At 33.0% G+C, this 24551-nt stretch overlaps 1 protein-coding gene across 1 annotated transcript; it reads left to right on the top strand.

Annotated features, from left to right (window-relative positions):
- The first annotated feature begins 161 nt into the window (after window positions 1–161).
- Window positions 162–24276, top strand: LOC100374845 (DNA repair-scaffolding protein-like). Its single transcript, XM_085500432.1, is given in 17 exon segments — window positions 162–345; window positions 3054–3231; window positions 3964–4097; window positions 4915–5004; window positions 5747–5955; window positions 7059–7162; window positions 7869–8067; window positions 8768–8930; window positions 9674–9882; window positions 11132–11332; window positions 12605–12689; window positions 14120–14257; window positions 17415–17694; window positions 21466–21663; window positions 22005–22098; window positions 22716–22833; window positions 23020–24276. Coding segments are annotated over 17 exon segments (2625 nt in total). The 5' UTR covers window positions 162–294; the 3' UTR covers window positions 23194–24276.
- Window positions 24277–24551: the final 275 nt, after the last annotated feature.

Raw genomic sequence — 24551 nt, 5'->3', positions numbered from 1 at the left:
GTAATCGTTTAGCTACATGTTTCACACGTTATCAAGGCAATGACAATTACTACTTGTGTACCAGTAAAGCGTCAACATTAGTAATTAACCCGAGGAAAAATATTTATTGCTGATACACAATATTTATCCTAAATAATGTCTTATAACTGTCAACTTAGGTGGTCATGTTTTGAGAATATGAAACATGGCGGATTCCTTGAAAATAATGAAGATCGTGTTTTGGTCTTTTACTTTCATAAACCCGTTATTTTATCAAAAACTCTGAAAGCGTAGGAATCAAGGGAACTTAAAGGCATGGACTGGAAACGTAGGGCTGAAGGGTTTAACCCTCGTAAGCGGTCAGCGGTAAGTGTATACCCAAATGTCGACGACGATGTACCGAGACTATCTCTGCAACAAAGTGCGCCATCAAAGGTCACAGGTGGAAGTCTGAAGTTGATAGTGTGTAAGATCACAGTCCGTTGTGGGGTAGATAAATATTGAGCAAAATAAAATTGAAAAACAATATGACGTGCATCAACGCCACAAATGTATGTACCAAGTTATAGTAAAGTAGCAAGAATATGGGTAGTCATTTAGTTTTTTTTGTGTTTTTGTTTAGTTTCATGAAAAATTAAATAAAAAAACCTTTGGCATTTGCTCTATGTGCTGTCACGTATATTTTGGTTAAAATATGTTGTTTTTTTCTTGTGTGTTATGATCTCCTTTGATAACAAGTGCATACATTTTTGTTGACTCGTGGTACACTGTAAATGTACTGCTTCATCATTCAGCACATGTAAACCAGAAAAGGTCTATGTGTAAACCAATCTGATTAAAATCTGATGTAGTGTACGGGCTTTAATTCTTTTGGCTATAAACATATTTTAATTTTATTTTGTATTCCTTTTGTTATTAATTCCTTTTTATTTTATTATTATTTTACTTTTATTTAAAATAATAAAATAAAAAGGCATTAATAACAAAAGTAATAAAAAATAAAATGAAATAAGTTTATAGCCAACATAATTAAAGCCCGTACACTACATCAGATTTTAATCAGATTGTGTATAAAACCAACTGTTGCATGTATACCTCGGTAATACTAGATCAGGGATTTTTTTAAACGAGGGAACAGGGGCGCAGCACCCTCATGCCATGGCCATGCGCCCCCTTACCTTGGGGAGCAGATTCTCTGGCAACCATAAAATTCTGATTGACCAAAGATCACATGTGGCCACAGTCTTCAACTGTGACCTGTTTGATAGTAATTTTGGCCCTAAGGAAACCATAGAATTCTCCATTTTAACTTAGAATTATCAAAAACTTTACACCCTGGTAGGGAGAACCCTATCTCCCCCTCTTTGTGGTGCAGTTTGCAGTTTTTTTCTAGAAAAACCCCTGCTAGATCATTAAAAATATGACATATTATGACCATAGACTTGTCGTCATTTACCATAGGTCATGCATTAATAATAATTTGACATTGGAGACACACAAACTGAATCAAATCAATCACTATTAACTTAAACTCACTGAAAAAATAATTATAAAAAATTAAATCTGTGGAAACTATCCATTTTAAAATACTAAAAAAAATACACATATCGAAAAGAGTTCCTTTTGCACCCCCCATCCTTAACCCTAACTCTAACACTCACTCCCAGTTACCCAATTCATTTGTATATGCCTCCTGTAGATAACTATATATGTCCTTAGGAGGGGCATGTACAATTAAATGGGGAGTGCTGGAGGGTAGGGCTAGGGTTAAGGATGGGGGGTACAAAAGGAACTCTTTCCCACATATCTGTCGGTAGTTGCATGTTGCATTTCTACAAATAAATTCTCTCCGAGTTGTGTCATCCAATTCATATCATAATTAATTCAACAAGACACTTGACAAATCAGGACTTTTATCACCTATACATGTAGCAGTGGTGTACGTGTACCTGCTGAGATTGTATAGGTAACCTCCCTGTTTATATTATGGACTGTAAAAGGTGACAATCATTTGCCATTGAACATTGCCAGTGTTTATTACTGAATGGTGACCCATGATTTTTTTTAATAATATAATGTGAAGCGAGATCTAAAATGTTTTAAATTTCAATGAAAACTAATGTCAAGTACCAGTAATGTTAAAAATTAATAAAAAAATTAGCCGATTTCACTTGTATATACTTCCCGAAAACGGCTGTTTATAATAATGGTGATAGAAATGTGAAAATATTTTGGTAATCACCATAAAATGTAGCCAATCATGTCTGATTAGTTGCTGCTGCTCAAACTTGCTAGTTCATTGAAGCTCTGAAGAAGTTTTGCCAATCAAAATGAAAATTCTGTTATTGTTTTTAGATTTCCTTCTCATTTTTTTTGTACACACTATTATTTACAGTGTTTGCTATTACTTTTTAGAAGTGTTATATTCATAATGTACTTAAGTTAAAGTTCCCTAGTTGTCAGTATGTCCTGCTACAATGTATGTAGTGTTAGATATGGGTCCCATGCTTTGTATACAATACGCGTAAAATACAATGCTTGTTTACATTAAGCATGTCATTGTATGAGTGAGGCACTTTAACAGAACACACATCGCGTCTTTATTTAAAGTTCATGGTGTATCAGTAAACATGAAGGAATAAACATAAACAACATTTTCATGAATATTATCAAATATCAGATTTTTTTTCAAATTGATTTTTTAGAGTTCTTAATAATTAATCCGTAAGCTTCATGTCATGTCTCAAATTTTATGATATTTGTGGAGACACAATTTTGCTAAAGTCACTGTGAATACCATGGTCAGTATAACATTAAAAATAACAATTTTGAAGGCTTTTCCAGAAAAAGAACATTCATTTTTTTTTATTCCCACCAGGAATCTATGTATACATCGTAAAAAATGAAATTTCACACTTTTCCCTAATATACAACGTAAAATTTCTGATCAGTTGAATTTTCTCTATTCTCAGATTTGAATATTACATGTATATAACAAGAAAATTCTTTACTCCTTCATATCTCCTCTTGAAAAGATAATCTTTTAAATTGTGGTCATGTTTTCACTTTTACAGATGACTAATGGGTCTATCAAAAATAAAAAACATGCCAAACGTAAACGCTTATCCACCAGTGTGCAGCATTCATGGCAAAAATGTATGGATGGATTTGATGACAGTATTATCGAAAAAGAAAAGGAAGTAACTCCAAAGGCATCTAAAATAAAAAAGAAATCATCCACTGGAAAGAAAAGTGAGTTTTGTCAATCGTTTATGAGCATGTTACCATAGGTAAATTAGACTGATGCAGTAGATGATGCACACTCAAGTTATGGAAGCTCCACTTTCATCTAAGATAACCTATCCAAATACTCTATTACTTAGTCCACTGTTTTCTTTCTGTCAACATTCTCATTTTCAACCACATACATGCATATAATAATCAAATTTATTCCTTTTGTTTAATATAGTTTTCTCATACATGTATTATATACTTCAATATTGTAAACTATTGTTCATCTCAAAGAGCATACATTTCTTGTAGCTATACTTAATCCAACATTTTTAATTATTCGCTATTTCTACTTCAAGTACTTCTAATACTCTCAGCACATTGGTTTCTTTCTTAGGTTTATTAGTGCCCCTTTCAAACTCCTAATCAGATAGAAAACGACAGACTTGCAACTGTCTTTCTATTTGGCCATATTACTTTATCTTAAGTATGAATAACCTTTCCTCTAATTGCAAAAATAATTTTTGATTTCAATATGTAATTTAATTATAATTTTTTATATATTTATTTTAATTGATTGTGTATTTGTTGGCATTTTTTATGTATTAGTAATGTAGCATTGAAATATCCTGTATAACAATATATAATTATATAAATATACCGGTAATACAAAATACAAGCCAAAACATTAGATTTTAATCAGTTTGGTTTATTATTCTTCAAATAATGGATTGCTCAATTTCTCAATACCAGATAACAAAAGAAGTGGATCAGTTATAACTCTATCACATACAACTGACAATGATACAGCTGAGATACAGTGCTGGAGTTCAACTGATGATGATGACAACTCTGGCACCGTCTCTACTGATAGACTACGAAAAGAGGTAAAACTAGTTAATGTGCCTTGGAATTATGTGCAGTATATAGATATGGTAGTGTGTAGTGTGTAGAAAAGGTGTGTAGTGAGTCATAGTGGTGTTTAGTACATGTATGTAGAAATGGTGTTTAGTCTGTAGAAATGGTATTTAGTGTTTAGAAATGGTGTTTAGTCTGTAGAAATGTTGTTTAGTGTTGAGAAATGGTTTTTAGTGTTTAGAAATAGTGTTTAGTGTAAGAATGTTGTTTAGTGTTTAGAAATAGTGTTTAGTGTAAGAATGTTGTTTAGTGTTTAGAAATAGTGTTTAGTGTAAGAATGTTGTTTAGTGTTTAGAAATAGTGTTTAGTGTAAGAATGTTGTTTAGTGTTTAGAAATTGTGTGCAGTACAAATGTATATAGTGTTTAGAAAAGGTGTGGGGAAATTGTGTTTCATGTTTAAAAATGGTGTTTAGTGTGTAGTATGTAGAAATGGTGTCTGTGTGTAGAAATAGTGTGTAGTATGTAGAAATGGTGTCTGTAGAAATAGTGTGTAGTATGTTGAAATGGTATCTGTGTGTAGAAATAGTGTGTAGTATGTTGAAATGGTATCTGTGTGTAGAAATAGTGTGTAGTATGTAGAAATGGTGTCTGTGTAGAAATAGTGTGTAGTATGTAGAAATGGTGTCTGTGTGTAGAAATAGTGTGTAGTATGTAGAAATGGTGTCTGTGTGTAGAAATAGTGTGTAGTATGTTGAAATGGTATGTAGATTTTCAATCTTATTCCAGTAATTACCCCTAGTTTTGAACTGTTGCTCACTTGTAAGACCATTTATCCTTGTTTCTAGTCATCGATGGATATTGATATTTCTGATTGCGAGTCTCTGAGTGAAGATGAGAAATCTGAAGAGCCAAAAATGACTTCACAGTCTGAGAAGGTATGTATGTATTTTGAATATTTCTTGACATCGCATGTGTGTGGTTCATGTCCCACATGTCTGAATTATACACTGATAAAGTACACTATATACACTATATCTACCCCATATAGCTTATTGACTGCTGTCCCTTTTATCATGTGTAATATGCATGTTGTGATATACACTGATAATGTGGTCAGCATGTCATTAGTTAGTAGAGCTGGGTATTAAAAGTAACGCTATGGGTGACATTATTCTCAAACCAGATGGGAAGATAACATAGCTCACAACTAATAATAAAGATTCAACAGCAATGATCATAGCAAATAACCTTTTTATCACACAATCATTTGAATCAGATTGCTAAATCAACGCTAAATTTGAAATTACATTCTAATTTATGATAATTATTGTACAAACACTTTTATATTTGCAGCCAAGGTATTTTTTTGACTTAATTATTACCCTATCTTATCCAAGTATACCGTAAAAACACTATTAATTTGCAGTAGTAAAAATAATTTCAAAAGCGTGAATTTATAGGATGGAAAATATTTTTTGTCATGCTCGAATTGATAGAATAATTTTTTATCTATTTAATAAATAGTGACTTTTTTTTTCTGATGTAAATAAATACAGACTAGATTCTTCTTTCAACATGAATATCATCAGATTTACTGAACCATATCTGCAGTAATATTTCTCAATAAACATCTGAGAAAGTGAGTTAATGCACCATTGGTGTATGCCAATTTTTCAGGATAACTTATCCGAACTGATATCACTAGCTAGCAGCAGTTCAACAGCCGCATCATCATCTACACCTCAAAGTAGTCATGTGACTGGTAGTCAGAAGAAAGGCAGTGATTGGTTGAAAGCTGTTAAATTGAAAACACCTGATAAGAAATCAGACACAGATGCCATGACAATGTAATTTGAATCTACCCGGAAGAAGAAAAAATATATCAGGTGAGAAACTCTTTCGTGCTTGATATTTGTTGATTATATACTTTTATATACTACGGTAGTTTAACACCATAATATGGCTTCCCGTTTTTGATCTGTAAGTAACGCACACATGCAAACCATAATGACAGGTGTGAATCTACAGCTATAATAAGTTGTTTTTTAATGATCCTGTGTATCCCGGTACAATAAATGTAGTTTTTGGTTTGGTTCTACTGGGGATGTACTTGTATTGAAGCAAATATGGTATTTGTATATTAAAGTGGGAGGGATGTCACCTACGCACACGTGGAAATTGAGTTCCAAGAGACGATAACAACACATACTAAAAATGCAAAGGCTCATGGGTAGATGCTTGTTTGTAAACAATGACAGGCTATGGCCATCTGACATATACGCAGGTGACGATTCCCTCGCTTAAATTGTACATGTTGTCTTATTGATGCATGGTTTTTTTACCTTTTGATTCAATATAGTGAGGGCAGTCACTTGTCACATTTTGGCATGCAGAATGAATTCTTGATTGTGTCTTGAATATTTTTGTTCATTGCTTGTAAAACATCTGATACAGTAATGCTATCTAATGACTTATTATAAGGACAAAAACAAATTACAAATTGCCTACAGTTCTCAAACATATTTCAATTACCTTTTAAATATTATCAAACATATTTCAATTACCTTTTAAATATTATCAAACATATTTCAATTACCTTTTAAATATTATCAAACATATTTCAATTACCTTTTAAATATTATCAAACATATTTCAATTACCTTTTAATAATTATCAAACATATTTCAATTACCTTTTAAATATTATCAAACATATTTCAATTACCTTTTAAATATTATCAAACATATTTTAATTACCTTTTAAATATTATCAAACATATTTCAATTACCTTTTAAATATTATCAAACATATTTCAATTACCTTTTAAATATTACCGGTATAGCTGTGCAATGACCCAGACATGCACCTCAAATTGTTTTACTTTCACTTGTGATCTATGTTTTTTCTTTTCTGTGTCTTATGTTGAGACAATGTTGAAAAAACTTAATGGGGACTGTGTCATCTTTAATGAATTTTTTTCTTCTATCAGGGGTGGCTTAGCAGAGCAACTACAAAAGATTGTGTCTCGAGAAAAATCATCGATGACGTTCTGGTCACATCAGAATTCAAGTGCCAAGAAGGGAGAAAAAGGAGGTATATATATCATAATATTGACTGGCTAAATTACAATGTGAGGACAAAGAAGACATTTTTTACCACTGATGTTGAACTATTCTCAGCAGTACGACATTCAAAAATCGTTGCAATGCTGCAGTGTTTTCACCATGAACATCGTCCAATACTTACTGTACACATCATCTTGTATACACCAAGTCTGTTCAGTGGAGAATTTCGAAATTAAGCTGAAACGCTTTGTGTAACCCCTAGTAAGGTTGCGCCTGTGGTGCGAGATTGGTGAGCAGATCTCCCCCCCCCCAAATGCAAAAATTTCGTGTCGCTGCCTCTATGGTGGAAATATCTTCTCTGGATGCAATTCTCTAAACAGAGCTTTTTATATTTGAGATACTGAGAATGTTGACTTACCTCATATGCTGAACATCATTTATTGCTTTGTATACTATTAGAAGTATGTGTGAGTAAATGTCCTGTCTATTGTTATAATGGTATGCTTCTAGACAGCCTCAGTAAAAGTTCATTTATTCATTGTGCTTTTATTGAAGATATCCTAATAGAGCAGTACTTTGTGGCAGTGTTTTATCAGAGGTATCCTAATAGAGCAGTACTTTGTGGCAGTGTTTTATCAGAGGTATCCTAATAGAGCAGTACTTTGTGGCAGTGTTTTATCAGAGGGGTGGTGAAATCATATTACAAGAATGATACCATAGTTCTCTCCCAACAGATGATACATCATCAGCTCTAACTGTTAGAGTACTACAGATCTCTACAGAGTATGGTCTACATGTCACACAATGTGAGGTATTGTCAGATACCGCTAGTCAGCAAAGTGGAATGTCGTTTGTAACAGTACTATTCACTCATAGTTTGAGTCAACAACTCACATTGAATGTTGGATTAATTATTAAGATTTACCCTCCTTGGTGAGTAGTAGTCAATCCTGCTTTAGATTCCCAGTACTTTTCACTTCAGGTTCTGGGTCAACATCAGGAAGTCTGTCATTTTCTTAGTGTGCTTTCTTCATGTAATGTTTTTTGGCTGACATCTTCATGTCACAGATAAAATCATGGTATCTAAACACTTTTATTATAAGAGTTTTTTCGTGATAGAATATGTTTTTTCAAAGATTAATAAGAAGAGGATATGCAAGGGATGTGTGATACTAGTATTTGATAATTATCACATACAAATTGAAGAAGTCATGGGGAAAGCTACTATTCTAGAAATCCTAATGTCGACCATTTTTTATAATGTCCTTGTAATATGTGTGTTGAATCTAGTGATAATCTCCCTTATTTTTGTTTCCGCAATCATACCTTTCAAAACACCCACTATGGTCTGTGACATTCGGTTGGTAAGAATTCAATTGACGTTCACGAAATGCAACTGCTATCAAATGTTCATAAAACGTGAGAGTTTTCTTCTAATTGTGAGACTTTCACCCTGTACATGGTTATGAAAGTTGCATATCCTTATCTTATGAATCCTTAGTTTTATGTATTTGTACGTTGTAGGGGTATTGTAATGTCATCTAGTGTGTCTGTTCTTGTATTTATTACATTGAAGTCTGTTATTGGGTCTTCAATCCGTTGACTCATAAATTAAATTGTTTTTTCATAACAGGCAGAAGCTTGTTATTACACATCGTAGAGAACCAGTTATCTTATGCACATACTATTGTCAAGCAATCAACACACTTGAAGACAGCGATATGACTTCCCAGCAAATACTGTCTTTAAACACAGATGTGGAGCACACTTCATTGTCCATTATTTCACCAAAAAAAGTATGTTGTTTTATATTTGCTTTTTCGTTCACACATTTCTCAGTAAATTATATGCCTTCTCACAGAACAAGAAACATTTGCAATGTTAAATAATTAAATATGTAGTCATCCTGTCTGAGAAAATATAAATGTTAAACTCTACAGAGAAGAGATTAGAAAATGGTGTTCATTTAGAGATGTTTCCAGTTTACACAGGGTTCAGTTTAGACAACATCTACAATGTTGAATAATTAAATATTTAGTCAACCAGTCTAGGAAAATACATATGTTAAACTCTACGGAGAAGAGACTAGAAAATGGTTTTCAGTTTAAAGAGGTTACCAGTTTACACAGGGTTCAGTTTAGACAAGTTTTCTGTTTACACAGTGTTCAATTTAGACAAGTTTCCCATTTACACAGTGTTCAGTTTAAACAGGTTTCCAGTTTACACAGGATTCAGTTTAGAGTGAACCAAGTGAGTATTGGTCACCAAATCCAGGAGGAGAATAACGCACTGGAGAGAAGCACTTGTAATTGAGATGTTTATTATTCAACTGCTAGGCCTGGAACTGAGCCCAAGTCCTCAAAAGATGTTCCATACGTACAATGTATCAATATCAATATGCAAATGACTAAACTTGTGTCACAGCCTCAGATCATCACACAGAGCTCAGTTTAAACAAATATGCTATTTACATAAAGTTTATTTGAGTTTAATTGATCCAGAGATTGTTCACTGCATCTCAGCTTTGCTAATGTTTCAGAAGTTAAAACCGTCCAGACTATTTGGTAGGATATCTTCTTCACCAGATGTGATAGAGACAACTATTATACCATTGAGCTCCAAGAAAGTGATAAGTGACTCCTTCATAGATAGTATAGAAGAGTGTAGTGAGCACAATGATAGCGGACTATGTGTTAGAGCCACTGTACAGCGGATATACTGTAAACAAATACCACAAAGTAATGCTGGGTGAGTCACCAATTTATGTATATAAGCTGTGAACATTTTATGGAAATTTATGAAACATTTACCCTGGAAGTTCCTCACATTAAATTCAAATCTGGGAAAGAATTTTTGTTTCCTAGACAAATTCTTTGGTATCATTCCTTAACCATTAGTCTCTCTGTATTTCCCTCAATCATGGTTTACACAGAACATTGATCCCATTTTTTTATTTTTCAAATTTACAATTGTTTGCTGATATACATTTTAAATTGTACAAGTAGTATCTTACTATGAATTTGGCCCTTCACTTTAAATTATTCAACATACTGTGAAATTCTTTATTTTAGCTGGATTTAATTTTCGCTGAAAAGGCTTTTTGGACGTTTTATATGGAATTTATTTTCACTGATTTCTGATGAGTTGAATGTGAAATATAGGAAAAAAAGTATATTCGCTGGATTTTATTTTCACGGAATCATTCCTTCAGCGAAAATATCGAAAATAAATTCCAAGTGAAAGTAAAGTAATCTACAGTATAGTACGGTATTAATTTTCAGGTAATAGGGTAATTGTCATGGTGTGTCAAAGGACACATTAACTATTGTGAAATTCTGTAGTTATTCAAAGATTGTAAAATGTTTAAAAAAAAAAAAAATGTTTATAAATATTTTATACAAAAACATTCACAGCTTTCTGAATCATAGTTTATTTCATTACATTACATGTTTCATAAATTAAATTAACAATATACATTTTTGCCTAAAATGATTTTCACCAAATAGTCCATATACAAGCCCTTGGATACATAGTTTTCTTTTTGTGTTAACATTGGTATTAACTATATTGTAATATGGCATTCATTACTGCTTATTTTGAATTGATTAACCACAAAAATTTTATTAACCTGAAAATTGATAAACTTTGTTAACTGCCCAGGACCTAAAATTGTTCAACTTCCTTACAGTTATTACAAAAGAACTTTGAAGGGAACATTGTTCTGTTCTTTTTAAAAAAACACTAAGTCTACAAGTTGTCTACAATTTTGCAAAACTGATAACAATTGGAGCAATGTTTATAATTTCACTAGTAAAGTTAGAGACCAATTACAGAACATTATGATTATTTGAGATGACATTTTCAATCAAAGTTTTGTTGCAACAACTAAGCTGCTCACTATCAAAAATGAAAGACGTATGTATGTATAGTATATTCGACTTGGATATTACGATACCTAGTGAAGATGTTTTGTTCATACCTACTTTTGTTTCTTTAGACTGTCTAGGCAAGTAAGACATCCCTCACATCGATATCAGTGGGTTTTATTACTACAAGACAAACACAATGCATTCTGTGAATTACTACTGCCATGTCATTGCACTGAGAACCCAACATGGATGGATTGTATAAAATATGGACAAGGTAAAGTGTTCACTTTCTCTGGAATACGAGTAGTACAGAGAACCAACAGAACAAAGTAAGTTGTGTCATTTTTGTCACCATTAATTTTTAAAAGCACTTGCTGTTTGTAAATACTGCACACCTTGAACATTTTGCTAACAATATTCTCTCTTTGAGACTACAGTACAGCTTTTACCCAGCATGCCACATTCACATAATACTTATAAAATGTTGTAAGGGAATTACATCACACTGGAAAATATACCATATTTGTTTTATTTAAAAGAACATTTCAATGAGACATAAGCTGAAAAACTTCTGTATTAGCAGTCACTAAATCATACCGTCATCATACATAATCAGTTTTGTAAACTGTTTCGACTACAGATTGAACCTGTCCAGTGTATTATGTAGTAGAGCCAATACCATTATCATATCCTGCCAGCCTCATGTACTTTGTTTGTTTACAATGAATAGACCAGATAAGAGTTAAAACTTAGTATTTTATTAGTCCCCGTTTGGACGAAGTCCGAAAACGGGGACTTACAATTCGGTCTCCGTGCGTCGGTGATTCTGTGCGTCCGTCCGGAGTCATATCTCAGAATCCCTTGGACCTATTCCATTCATTCTTTGCATGTGCCTAGTACTTTATGTGGGACATATGCACATGCAGTGGTTTACCGATTCGATTCAAAATGGCCGACTGGCAGCCATCTGGTTTTTTGATAATGTTTTCATTCAAACTTAGTACATAGATTATACATGTTAGGATACATGTCCATGACGATTTATTTCACAATTGGATCAAAGATGGCCGACTGGCAGGCATCTTGTTTTTTTTATATGTGGTATCTTGGACATGCTCTGTCAGTTTTCATTCAAATTTGGCACATACATGTACTTTATACATGTTAGGATGCATGTCCATGACAATTTGTTTCAAAATCTGGTCAAGGATGGCCGATTGACAGCCATCTGATTTTTTGGCCTTACTACTATACATGTATTTCCACAATTTATGTACCATTTTTATTCGTATTTGGCAAATACATCATACATATCAGTGTGTTTCATAATCAGATCAAAAATGGTCGAATAACAGCTGTTTTTAGTTTTGGCCATATTACTACTACACGTAACACATGTTTTGATGTAAATAAACAATCTGTTGTATACGCCACTTGGAACTCAAGTTTCAAGGACACGCTCGCGACAATCCCTCCATTTTAATACGACGAGCACAAAAAATACTTTCAAAAATTTAACGGGGACTGTGTCATTTTCAATGACTTGTTTAACATATTTTATGTTTCTTTCATTATCTATGTCTATGCAATTTAAATTTCAGGTCTCCTGGTCTTTTTTCATTGATTGATTCTCTATGGTCATCGGAACACAGGCAGCTTGTGACTGACCAGAGTTCCTTATCCCAGGTCAGTTCAAGTATTTTGTTCTCAACAGAAAAAGTAAGATTTCTAATTCTACCAATACTTTACTTTGCTGTTACATGAAGCCTATCAATGAGACTTAATTCTGCTGTTCATCTGAAACATAGCTTGGTTAGGGGTTTTAATACATGTAGTTTGAGATCATTCATATAAATTTACTGGGGTGTTGGGACTGTTATGTGCCATATCTGATATTCTCTGAATTTTAGCACATTGTTGAGGGAAAAACGATTCAGCAAAGGAAATGTGAATGCACAACTGTGTGGATGCCAAAACGATTACCAGCATTGACACACTGAAAACAGTGAAATTTAAACATTTATATATTTCCCATATTTCATGCAAACTCAGTCCTTCAAATATTTCACATAAGTTCTATAAATGCTATCTGAAAACAATTTTAACATGCATTACAAGAACTAGACTGTCTGACACAAATCTCCCTAACATCACATATTTTGACAGAATGTACTCAGATCTAGGGAAGAGTAAGAAATCAAACAGGTGGTGTGTAATCCATGTTTACAGTTATAAAATTTTAGTCAAGTGTCCATAGAAATGCTTATGTGCACTTTCGAAGGCAAAATAGTACCAATTCTCATGTATGGGGCAGAAATAATAATGATAATGCTAAAGATGCTGAAGGTGTATTCACAAGTTCTGTAAATATGTAATTAAACTCCCATGTAATGTATGTAACCTAGCAACTAGAGTTGAACATAGACAGTGCACAATGAAATCTTGACACTGCTTTTTAAATATTGGATTCGCATCCTAAAAAAAAATATTGTGAACTTATGAACTGTACACGTCCATTTGATGCGTTACTTTTGTAATAATTTTATAAATATAATTAAAAATAATATATGTAGTAATACCCCTCTCCTCACTAAATATACTGGTACTATGAATATTGTTGATATTGTGAATTGCTTTTAATAAACACCCACACACAGACAAAACATAGACGCATTTAAAATCAGAAAATAATTAAGTAATTAAATAATTAATTAAGTCAAATAGCGGAATTTCATTGGTGGGAGACAATTTTTTACATAAATACTTAAATATTTTGATGGAGATTTTATTCAAAATATTTGTCATGTAAATGTAATTCCTACCATCTGAAATGTTACATTTTACTATAACCTAATTATACTCTGGGCAGTACACTTCTGAGTCTAAAATACTGTAAAATGGTTAATTTTCATTGTGTTTAAATTTCACTGATTTAGCATTTCAGGGATATTCAGTGGGTTTTAAATTCACGGCTTTGCCATTTAGACAATGTGTTCTATGCTTAATTTCACATATTCAATGGATTTTAATTTAGCGCATTTCCCAGTCAGCGGAATGAGCGAAAATAAAACCCAGTGAATAATTAACCCTTTTACAGTAACTGCTTTGTATTACAGGACAGCAGCCATCATGTGGTGCCTAGTTTTTGTTATATTATCACTACAACAGGCTGTGATAACACAATAGAGAGCAGAGATGAGGTATCATTGTTATATAAATCACCAAAGATATATACACTCAAAGAAATACAAATGGTAAGTGAGTAAAAATATTTCTCTATTAAAAGCACATACAATTATTAACATTTTGTACATATTCATTACATTAAATGTTTCATGTTTTGCACATATTTATTACATTAAATGTCACATTTTTTTGTACATATTCATTACATTAAATGTCACATGTTTTGTACATATTCATTACATTAAATGTCATATGTTTTGTACATATTCATTACATTAAATGTCACATGTTTTGCACATATTCATTACATTAAATGTCACATGTTTTGTACATATTCATTACATTAAATGTCACATGTTTTGCACATATTACATTAAATGTCACATGTTTTGCACATATTACATTAAATGTCACATGTTTTGCACACATTCATTACATTAAATGTCACATGTTTTGCAAATATTCATTACATTATATGCCACATGTTTTGTACATATTCATTACTTTAAATGCCACATGTTTTGCACATATTCAATACATAAAATGTTACATGTTTTGTACATATTCATTACATTAAATGTCACATGTTTTGTACATATTCATTACATTAAATGTCATATGTTTTGTACATATTCATTACATTAAATGTCACATGTTTTGTACATATTCATTACATTAAATGTCACATGTTTTGCACATATTCATTACATTAAATGTCACATGTTTTGCACATATTAATTACATTAAATGTCACATGTTTTGCACATATTTATTACATAAAATATCACATATTTTGCACATATTCATTACATTAAATGTCACATGTTTTGTACATATTCATTATATAAAATGTCATGTTTTGTACATATTCATTACATTAAATGTCACGTGTTTTGTACATATTCATTACATTAAATGTCACATGTTTTGCACATATTCATTACATTATATGCCACATGTTTTTCACATATTTATTACATAAACTATCACATATTTTGCACATATTCATTACATTAAATGTCACATGTTTTGCACATATTACATTAAATGTCACATGTTTTGCACATATTACATTAAATGTCACATGTTTTGCACACATTCATTACATTAAATGTCACATGTTTTGCACATATTACATTAAATGTCACATGTTTTGCAAATATTCATTACATTATATGCCACATGTTTTGTACATATTCAATACATAAAATGTTACATGTTTTGTACATATTCATTACATTAAATGTCACATGTTTTGTACATATTCAATACATAAAATGTCATATGTTTTGTACATATTCATTACATTAAATGTCACATGTTTTGTACATATTCATTACATTAAATGTCATATGTTTTGTACATATTCATTACATTAAATGTCACATGTTTTGTACATATTCATTACATTAAATGTCACATGTTTTGCACATATTCATTACATTAAATGTCACATGTTTTGCACATATTAATTACATTAAATGTCACATGTTTTGCACATATTAATTACATTAAATGTCACATGTTTTGCACATATTTATTACATAAAATATCACATATTTTGCACATATTCATTACATTAAATGTCACATGTTTTGTACATATTCATTATATAAAATGTCATGTTTTGTACATATTCATTACATTAAATGTCACGTGTTTTGTACATATTCATTACATTAAATGTCACATGTTTTGCACATATTCATTACATTATATGCCATATGTTTTTCACATATTTTGCACATAAACTATCACATATTTTGCACATATTCATTACATTAAATGTTGTATGTTTTGCACATATTCATTACAACAGATGTCACATGTTTTGTGTGAAGTATAAGTATACCGTATTACCCCTGGCACGTGCCCCTCCCTGGACAAGCGCCCTCCCCCCTGTTTTCACAAAAGTTACATGTTGGGGACATCCTCAGTTTGTCAAAAACGAACGCGTTTGATTTATTTAAATAGTGTGTTTGTTACGGTAGTTCTCTTTTTGGAGTGTGTCCAGCCATTGGTTGGCCACGTAGAGGTCAAAATATGCGTTCTATTTTTACGCGTTAAGTTTGGCTTTTCCGTTTCACCCCATCCGGAATGTTCTACTTTCGCAGCCTAATCGCAGGATTTTTCGAAAAACGTCGAAAAAACACAAGAATTAGTGGAAATGTTTCTATTTGGGGCGGATTATTGATATAGGATAATGTCTTTATTACAAAAATGCTGAAAAACCGCGAGTTTTTGCCTTAGTTATTTTTTTATCGGCGAAAAACTGCGTACTCGGCAAATTTGGTTGCACAACTTCCCTCTATCATATACACCCAGCGACACCGATGCCAGCTGACTGTGAACGGGAGCTAGCACTTTTGAGACATCACGTCGTAAACTTGCTACTTTCTTTCCATCCTTCATCACAGCTATGGCATTACGGTCATGTGGATTATTTTTCTGTCGTTGAAGAAAAAAACATTTTGCCGACCTCAAGTCCATTACGATAACCATAATGAGGCATGCCGACGATGGGAACTTGTTGCATCATAATTTTGTCATGTGTGTGGGTGCGTGAATAAATCATGTTAATGAGGTCGACCAGAGTTTATTTTCAGTCTGTTTTTTATGTATCGCCATTTGGATATGTTTATGTATTCACAATAGTTTGTAAACATTTCACATCAGTAATAAAAGTTTTTTTTATTTCATAACCCTGTCTGATATTCTTCAGTAATTACGATGCGATGTATCAATACATGTGTGAACAAAATTATGCTAATGAGGTCATCGCCTTCTTGGATTACAAGCGGTAGTTTTTCCCGGCCGTTTCGACTTGCAGTGATCACGGTTACTAAAAATGTAACCGTGCATTGATTACAATACTTAACATGTTTGTAGTCAATTTCAGTGAGTAATACAACTTCATTCGCTGACATAAAACAAGTTTTATTCTTGAAATTCGACCCTGTGTCTTAGTGTTCCCACAGTTCTTGACCGAGTGCTCACATTTATTGAAACCTCGCATAAATCAAAAAATAAGTACGTGTACAAAGTGTACGAAAGCATTCCTTTATTTGACCTTATCATACGATCACAAATCGGGTAAGCGCCCACCCCCAATTTTTCCCGATTTTGTACGTTCAGGCCTCTGGGCGCGTGCGGGGTAATACGGTATATATCTTGACTTCTCTGTCACCACATACATTCATCTGATTGTTTTTCTGTATTTAATAGCTTGAATGTAAGCACTGCAGAGTGTGCATATATGGCAAACTTGTTTACATCAGATCAGATGGGAACACTGGAGAAGAGAATCAACAAACCTACATGGGTGGCTACCACATATTTTTCACGGATTCATCATTGTATATGAATGACAAGTTTATATGCAAGCCAAGGCCATATGTATATGTACATATCACTAGTTCCTGTACCCTGTTGGGTTCTGTGAGACAAGCTCTCACTGCTGGACAGGTGGTCTATTTGCAAGATGTTTGTTTTGAGAAGGCCATTGGTAGGTATATGATTAACATATCGCCACCCTTAACTAAAATAACTGTCAGTCCAAATGCTATAGTGTTTGTGAACTAGGTCTTGTGTTTTGTCTGTGATCGCTGTATCAATATTGTTGAAAATGCATGTCAAGAGATATGGCTCTATAACTGCATTCATTAAAACAAAATGGCCACCAGTAAGCCATTTTGAATCAGATATTCAAATGAATACATCTGTTTATCTATGTCATGTATAATGAATATATAAAATTTGAACATAATTATTAAAAGCATGCAGATATATGGCTCTAGAACTGCATTCTTAAAACAACATGGCCACCAGTAAGCCATTTTGAATCTGATCTGAAAAACAAAATGATGTGCATCAAGGTTCAATAATGTCTAATGTATGTACCATGTTTGAACAAAATCCATCTGTAAATGGCCGCAGTCTGGTTCTGGAATGCCAGAAATACTTGATTTTTTGCACAAAAATAGCCACCATTCGGCCATTTTGAATTGGATTGTCAAACCAATAAATCTGTATACCTATGACATGATTATAATGAATATACATGTATAACATTTGTCAAAGCATGTCAAAGATATGGCACTAGAACTGCATTCATTAAAACAAAATGGCATTGCTCCATTTTGTAAAATGGTATCGCTCCCTCTTGGCCAGCTATCACAAAACTAGCTAAATGTTTAGGAGGCACCAAAAGGGCAGGCTTTATCATTTTGTGTGACTAAAACTGTGCTGTTTTCTGCATTGCAATCTGGCTGACAGACATCTCAAGAACCACTTGTCAGATTTCAATGTAACTTTAGTACATTTGGGTTGAAATCTGTTTATACATATTAATTTTCTAATTTGTATAATAATTGGCCAAAGTTCAGCTGCATATATTGCAAGAACCAATGTGGCTAGATTTGGGTGGAATTCCATGCATACTAATTTTCTAATTTGCATAAATTAGCCAATTTATAGGTGTTTCACATATAACTACAGTGCCACTCATCAATTTGTTATGAAACTTGGTACATAGGTGCTCTTGGATAATCCAGCCATGAATACTTTAAGGTTGAAAGGGATGAATATTAATAATCTAATTAGCATAAATTATTTTCTTATAAACTATTTTCTGATTTTTTGATGACAACTACTCAGATTTCAATTTGTAATTACCGGATTCGGCTGATACCCCACCCTGGGCGATCTTATGGAGGATTCGATTTTTTTTTAGAAAAATGTTGACCAAAAGATGGCAGATATTACGAGGCCCATCTTGTCTAAAAAAATAACCCTGCATTGATAGAAATGGTCTAGAAAAAATAATGTTTCGCGTTGACCAAATATAATCATGCAAAGTATAAATTCAAAGTGTTTTAAAACATTGGTGAGAGGTCGAATTTTACGTGAACAAGAACATGCACTAAAAAGGAAAAGCAAGTCGAAACGGGGTGCATCATGGACATGACACAACACACGCTGCGACAACCGAGTGATTAGCGACATAATTTTGGGACGCAATTGAACTTGAAGTACTTCTTTGCGAAACTTGCTGCGCGGTGATGCTGGCATCAAGTGTGTGTTGACCCAGGGGGGGAGTTGCATGACACGATTGGTTGAAATAATCGTCTCATTTGCATAAATTAATATTCATGAGCAATGAAAAACTCGTTTTTTCAGTAATATTGTGCCAAAATGCTTTCCGATAGCATACATGTTAGTTCTAAATTGACTGATTCTATCGTTACGAGCTGAACAAATATTCGGAAAAATGATGTAAAGGTATTTTTTGAGACACATTTTCGATTCGACTCCAGCTAACTGTTGAAAGTAAGCATAGGTTTTCTCTTTACCATGATCATAGCAAGTTACGAAATTCATGGAGAATGCAGAGGCACGTTTAAATTTCACTCTAGTACTATTGCTCAAAATTGCTCAAAATGTTTTCGGTGACTTTTATCAGTGACAAGTTATCTAATTAGCATGCATTTCGAGAAACCACAGTGTTTGTGCATGCGCAGTTTGAAATGGAACAGTTTTGAACGCAATAAAATCACGCATAGAACTCGGGCTCCAGCAAGAAATTGTGGCGTCAAACTGGTTGTCAGTTGAATTGTTTTGCAATAGACAATAATTTTGGAGCCTGTAGTTGTCTATGAAATGTTTCTAAGTTTTGTTGAGGATTATTCTGTAAAGAAATTGCTGAAATTATTTCATCTGTTCGTAAACGGGACGTTGTTGCTTTGATGATGGCTACGGACGACTGACGTCGAAACGTTCCATTCAGATTGGATGGCGCCCTCTCGTGCCAATCCCCCCCCCCTGTGTTGACCGAAGTTTGACCCCAACTCACGCGCTGAACTGGCGCGTTACCTTAGCAACCTTTTTCTTTTGCGGTGCGCACGTCGATCTAGTAAAATTTTCCTTATATCCGACGGTACTGTAATTACGCAACTTGTATGCAACTATGTACTGGCTTTGAATATATCAACGTCGTTTACTTAGTGCACTGCTTTTCTAATTACGCAAATTTGTTTACAATATTGTACCAGCTCTGAATATTTCAACTTTGTATTAAATGTATTGCTTTCATGATAATTACGCAAACTCAAGTTAATTTTTACTATTGTTAGGGCACTGACCCGGGGTATTGGGTCTGTGAATATTTCAATATTACCGACTTGATAATGCGTTGCATTCGTAATAATTATGCAAACATAAACATTGGCGCATTTAAATCATTAAAAATGATAGTAGTCGGGTATCTATGGAAAGTCAAGAAAATATTTTAAATACTTGTGATTCACCAATGTTCCAATGGTGATTTTTTTATTCAAAATAAAGTGAACATGTAATATAAACCATACCATGCGTCAAGTTAAATTTTACTATAATATAATAAACTCGATCGCAATAATATTCACGTACATTTCGACTGAACTCTAATAACCACGGGTTTGAGTTCACGCACTGATAGTTAAATTCGAGCCACCCAAAAAATCTTTCAACTCTCACAAATACCATGAACGCGAAGAGCTAACTGGGGGTTAACTGAAAGAGAACGTCTTTTTTTGGAGAAAAAACACGTCAGTACAAGATTATGTGTACAAGGTTAGCTTTATAGAACGTACATGACGTAACGTACGTAAATCAATATAGTTACTTGTCATGTGTTCAAAAAATCTTTCAACTCTCACAAATACCATGAACGCGAAAAGCTAACTGGGGGTTAACTAAAAGAGAACGTCTTTTTTGGAGAAAAAACACGTCAGTACAAGATTATGTGTACAAGGTTAGCTTTATAGAACGTACATGATCGCTTAACTCTGTGTTTTTTAATAATCATGTCGCATGTGAAACGCAGGAGACATTTTAGTTCGCCCATTGGTTTTATTGAAGTTTTTAATGCTTTTCGGCTTCACAGTGAATTATTTTAGCGTCATATTTGAAATAGCGCACTCGATACAAGATGTCGGACGGGAAAATTGGGGTCTGTAAAAATGTTTGTTGGTTCAGTCAGACAATGTGTGGACCAAAACATCGCCCACTATTTGAAACATCGCCCATGGGCAGGGTTTAGGATGGGCGGGGTATCAGCCGAATCCGGTAATTTTAAATATTCCCTATTTGGGCTTCAAGCCTTCGGTGCATGGGAATTCTTTCTATGGTTTCCTGATTTTCCCCAGGTTATTGCCACATTTTAAAATTATTATGTAGAAAATAATACCAGTTGACATGGACTTGAAAAGAACATTACATTAAATTACATTTTTTTCAGATAATCCTTCACATATGTATGCTGATGTTTGTAGTAGAGTCTTTCTGACTGCATCTGATCCTACGACATCACTAGAAGCTGACACAATGCACATTGGTGATGAACTAGCTAAAGAGTTTTCTGGGAAATTGCAGATTGTTTTACCAAAAATACTAGTAGATATGAAAATTAAAACCCACTCCCTGGTGGAACTTGAAGGTTTGTGCTTCTGATTATTAATTCCCTAATATAAATGTTTACTTGCTAGTTTTCCTAATTATTGAGACCATTCAGACCAAAACAAAAATGTTCATGTATATTATATCAGAATTAGGTGCAGAAATGATTTTAATTCATGCTAACACTCCCGTTGTGTGTTTTTGTTGATGATAGGTATCAATCAGCAAATAATCAGAACCTTTATATTGAAGTTCATCTGGCAGAACTTTCAATGGTTTAAAATGCATCAATAAATTTCATTAAAAGTGGGTCAAGCACAAAGGACTATAGGTTTTCAGCTTGTAATGTGTTGATAAAAATTTGTTTTGCCATGTCTGTAGGTGTTATATATGGTGTTGATGAATCCACTGCATTTTCATGGCCAGCTTGTGATGTCTGTGGTAATGAAAGATTACAAGGTGGAGAAGATGACAAGTAGGTACCTGACTATCGCAAGATAGTAGCCAACTGATAATTGATAAAAAAGTTGGTTATAAATAGCATAATTGGTTTATTATATACAAACATGGTAACATAGGAATCATTTTTAGAACATTTCAATCTTTTCTGAGCTGTTATCAATGTGAAGTGTTAAATACTTCTATAATGATGAGTTTATTTTCCGAAAATCCAAATTTCCCCCTTTTTTTTTAACAAATCGCAACTTTTGTAAAGCACTTCTGTCTTGCTATTAAAATATTTCTGAATTCGTTCATCTGGCTCTTCCAGCATTCTGATTGGTTATATATATATATAAGTTTAATTTCACTTATATTTCATAACAAACCAATGAACTGTTATTTTGTATGCTATCATGATCACAGCTCAATAATAATCAATGTTTCTAACTGTAAAAATGTTATCTGTTTGTGTTAAGACTGTGAAATGTGGTAACACCCCTAACATGTTAAGACTAGGATGAGAGTGACTTTCAAAAGGAAGTGGCACCATATTACATTATGAACATTATTTTTGTTTACAACCTATATACTACCCAGTATATATTTATTTTTGTCTAACATGCTAAGAATTTATTTTTTTGTTCATTTCAGTGTCACACAGTTACACTGTAATGATTGTGACAGAAGTGTAACCAGTCCACAAATTAAAATGAATTTAGAAGTATACGTAAAATGTTCACAGTTAAAAAATATGACTGTCAAAGTTAAGGTAAATATTCCATTATTTTTACTAATAGTATAAAACCTCTAAAAATTATTTATTGTACTTTTTCTGTATGAAAATACAGAATGTATCAAGAAAGGTAAGGTTTCCCATGGTTTCATGAAATTTTTCAATATCATCCTTCCCTTCATGAGAAATAACCTTCAAGGTTGTAATTTTGGTTGCCTCTAGTTGCTGCAGTGTACTATAGAGAAATTACTCTCAGACTCTGATGACTCTGAAGATGGATATGACATGCAGTGCATTCTGGGTAAATCACTTGATTCGTTGAAATGCTTTGTACTTGCCTTACTGGAAGAATCTTCATCAAAGAAGCAGATAGTCTTAGAAGAAATCCAAATTTAGATAATGGATGTTTATTCAATACATTGTCAACTAGAGTTTGAAGCTTGTGACATTTTGAATGTCTATAATATCGATTTCATAGGTGGATGCAAGATGCCTGCATTGCATTATGGGTACCACGTGTATAACAATGGATTGAGGGCTGCATTGCCCCTCAGTTAAACAGTTCGGCCCATACTTGTATCGACTACTCACATACTTTTACAACTGTCACACCTCATATGGACTTGAAGGGCATTGTTAAATTGTCTTTATATCTCAGGAGGAGTACCCTTGTATTCATAGTACTGTAACTTTATTTTCGCTCTGAATTTATTTTTGCTGAAGGGATGGTTCAGTGAAAATAAAATTCAACTAATATACTTTTTTTTTCTATATTTCACCTTTCAACTCATCGAAAATCGGTGAAAATAAAATACATACAAAAAACGCAAAGTCTTTTTAGTAAAAATTAATTCCAGCTAAAATGAAGTATTTTACAGTATATCAAGGTTTCAGGGAGGGAAGGAGTGGTTCTCGCACATGTGAAATGAACAGTCGTATGTAAGCAGTATTAACACATACACCAACATGCTTTGGCACCAATGATAGGTATGTTAGTTACTATGGTAATACTGTAGAATCCAGCGAATATACTTTATTTCCTATATTTCACATTAAACTCATCAAAAATCAGTGAAAATAAATTCCATACAAAAAGCCTTTTCAGCGAAAATTAATTCCAGCGAAAATAAAGTATTCCACAGTATTGTCATTTTTTTGGTCATGAGTGTACTCATAATCATTCTAGCCTTTTTGATTATGAGTGGTTTAGGTTACAAAATACATTCTGTACAGTACACAAAGCAGTATTTTATAAATTGTAATTTAACCACTACACATGGCATCTATACTCACACAAAAGTTATTGTTATTTTAATTAATCCTTACTAAATTTGCCATGAATTTAACTGTAATACTACAGTTATAAAGTTTGTGTCTGCGATTCAGGCTGTAATTATAAATATTTACACTTTGTTATATCACTGTTTTAATATTGATTTTCAAAGCTGAATTAAATATATTTTGTATTTTACCAGAAAATTTGTCTTTTCCTTGTTATACCTTTACGTCACACACACAACATCTGTGAGAACTGGAACAGCTGAATAAAAGTTCCGATTCCACCCTAAAATGCCACAAGAATCAGTGAGTTAAGTGCTACTAGGGACATTTCTACCTATTATTGAATTAGATGATATTTAAGGACACAACAATTTGTACTTTGGTCAGCCAATTGCAAACAAATAGCAATGTGCAAATTTTTCAACTTGAAATCTGCTAATGTAACATACCAGTCCACTTCATAATAATTAGTT

Source organism: Saccoglossus kowalevskii, chromosome 6 (genome assembly GCF_978046115.1).
Source record: "Saccoglossus kowalevskii chromosome 6, keSacKowa6.1, whole genome shotgun sequence".
Classification (NCBI taxonomy): Eukaryota; Metazoa; Hemichordata; class Enteropneusta; family Harrimaniidae; genus Saccoglossus; species Saccoglossus kowalevskii.
Note: the sequence above shows the minus strand (reverse complement) of the source record. Positions and strands in the feature narration are given on the sequence as shown.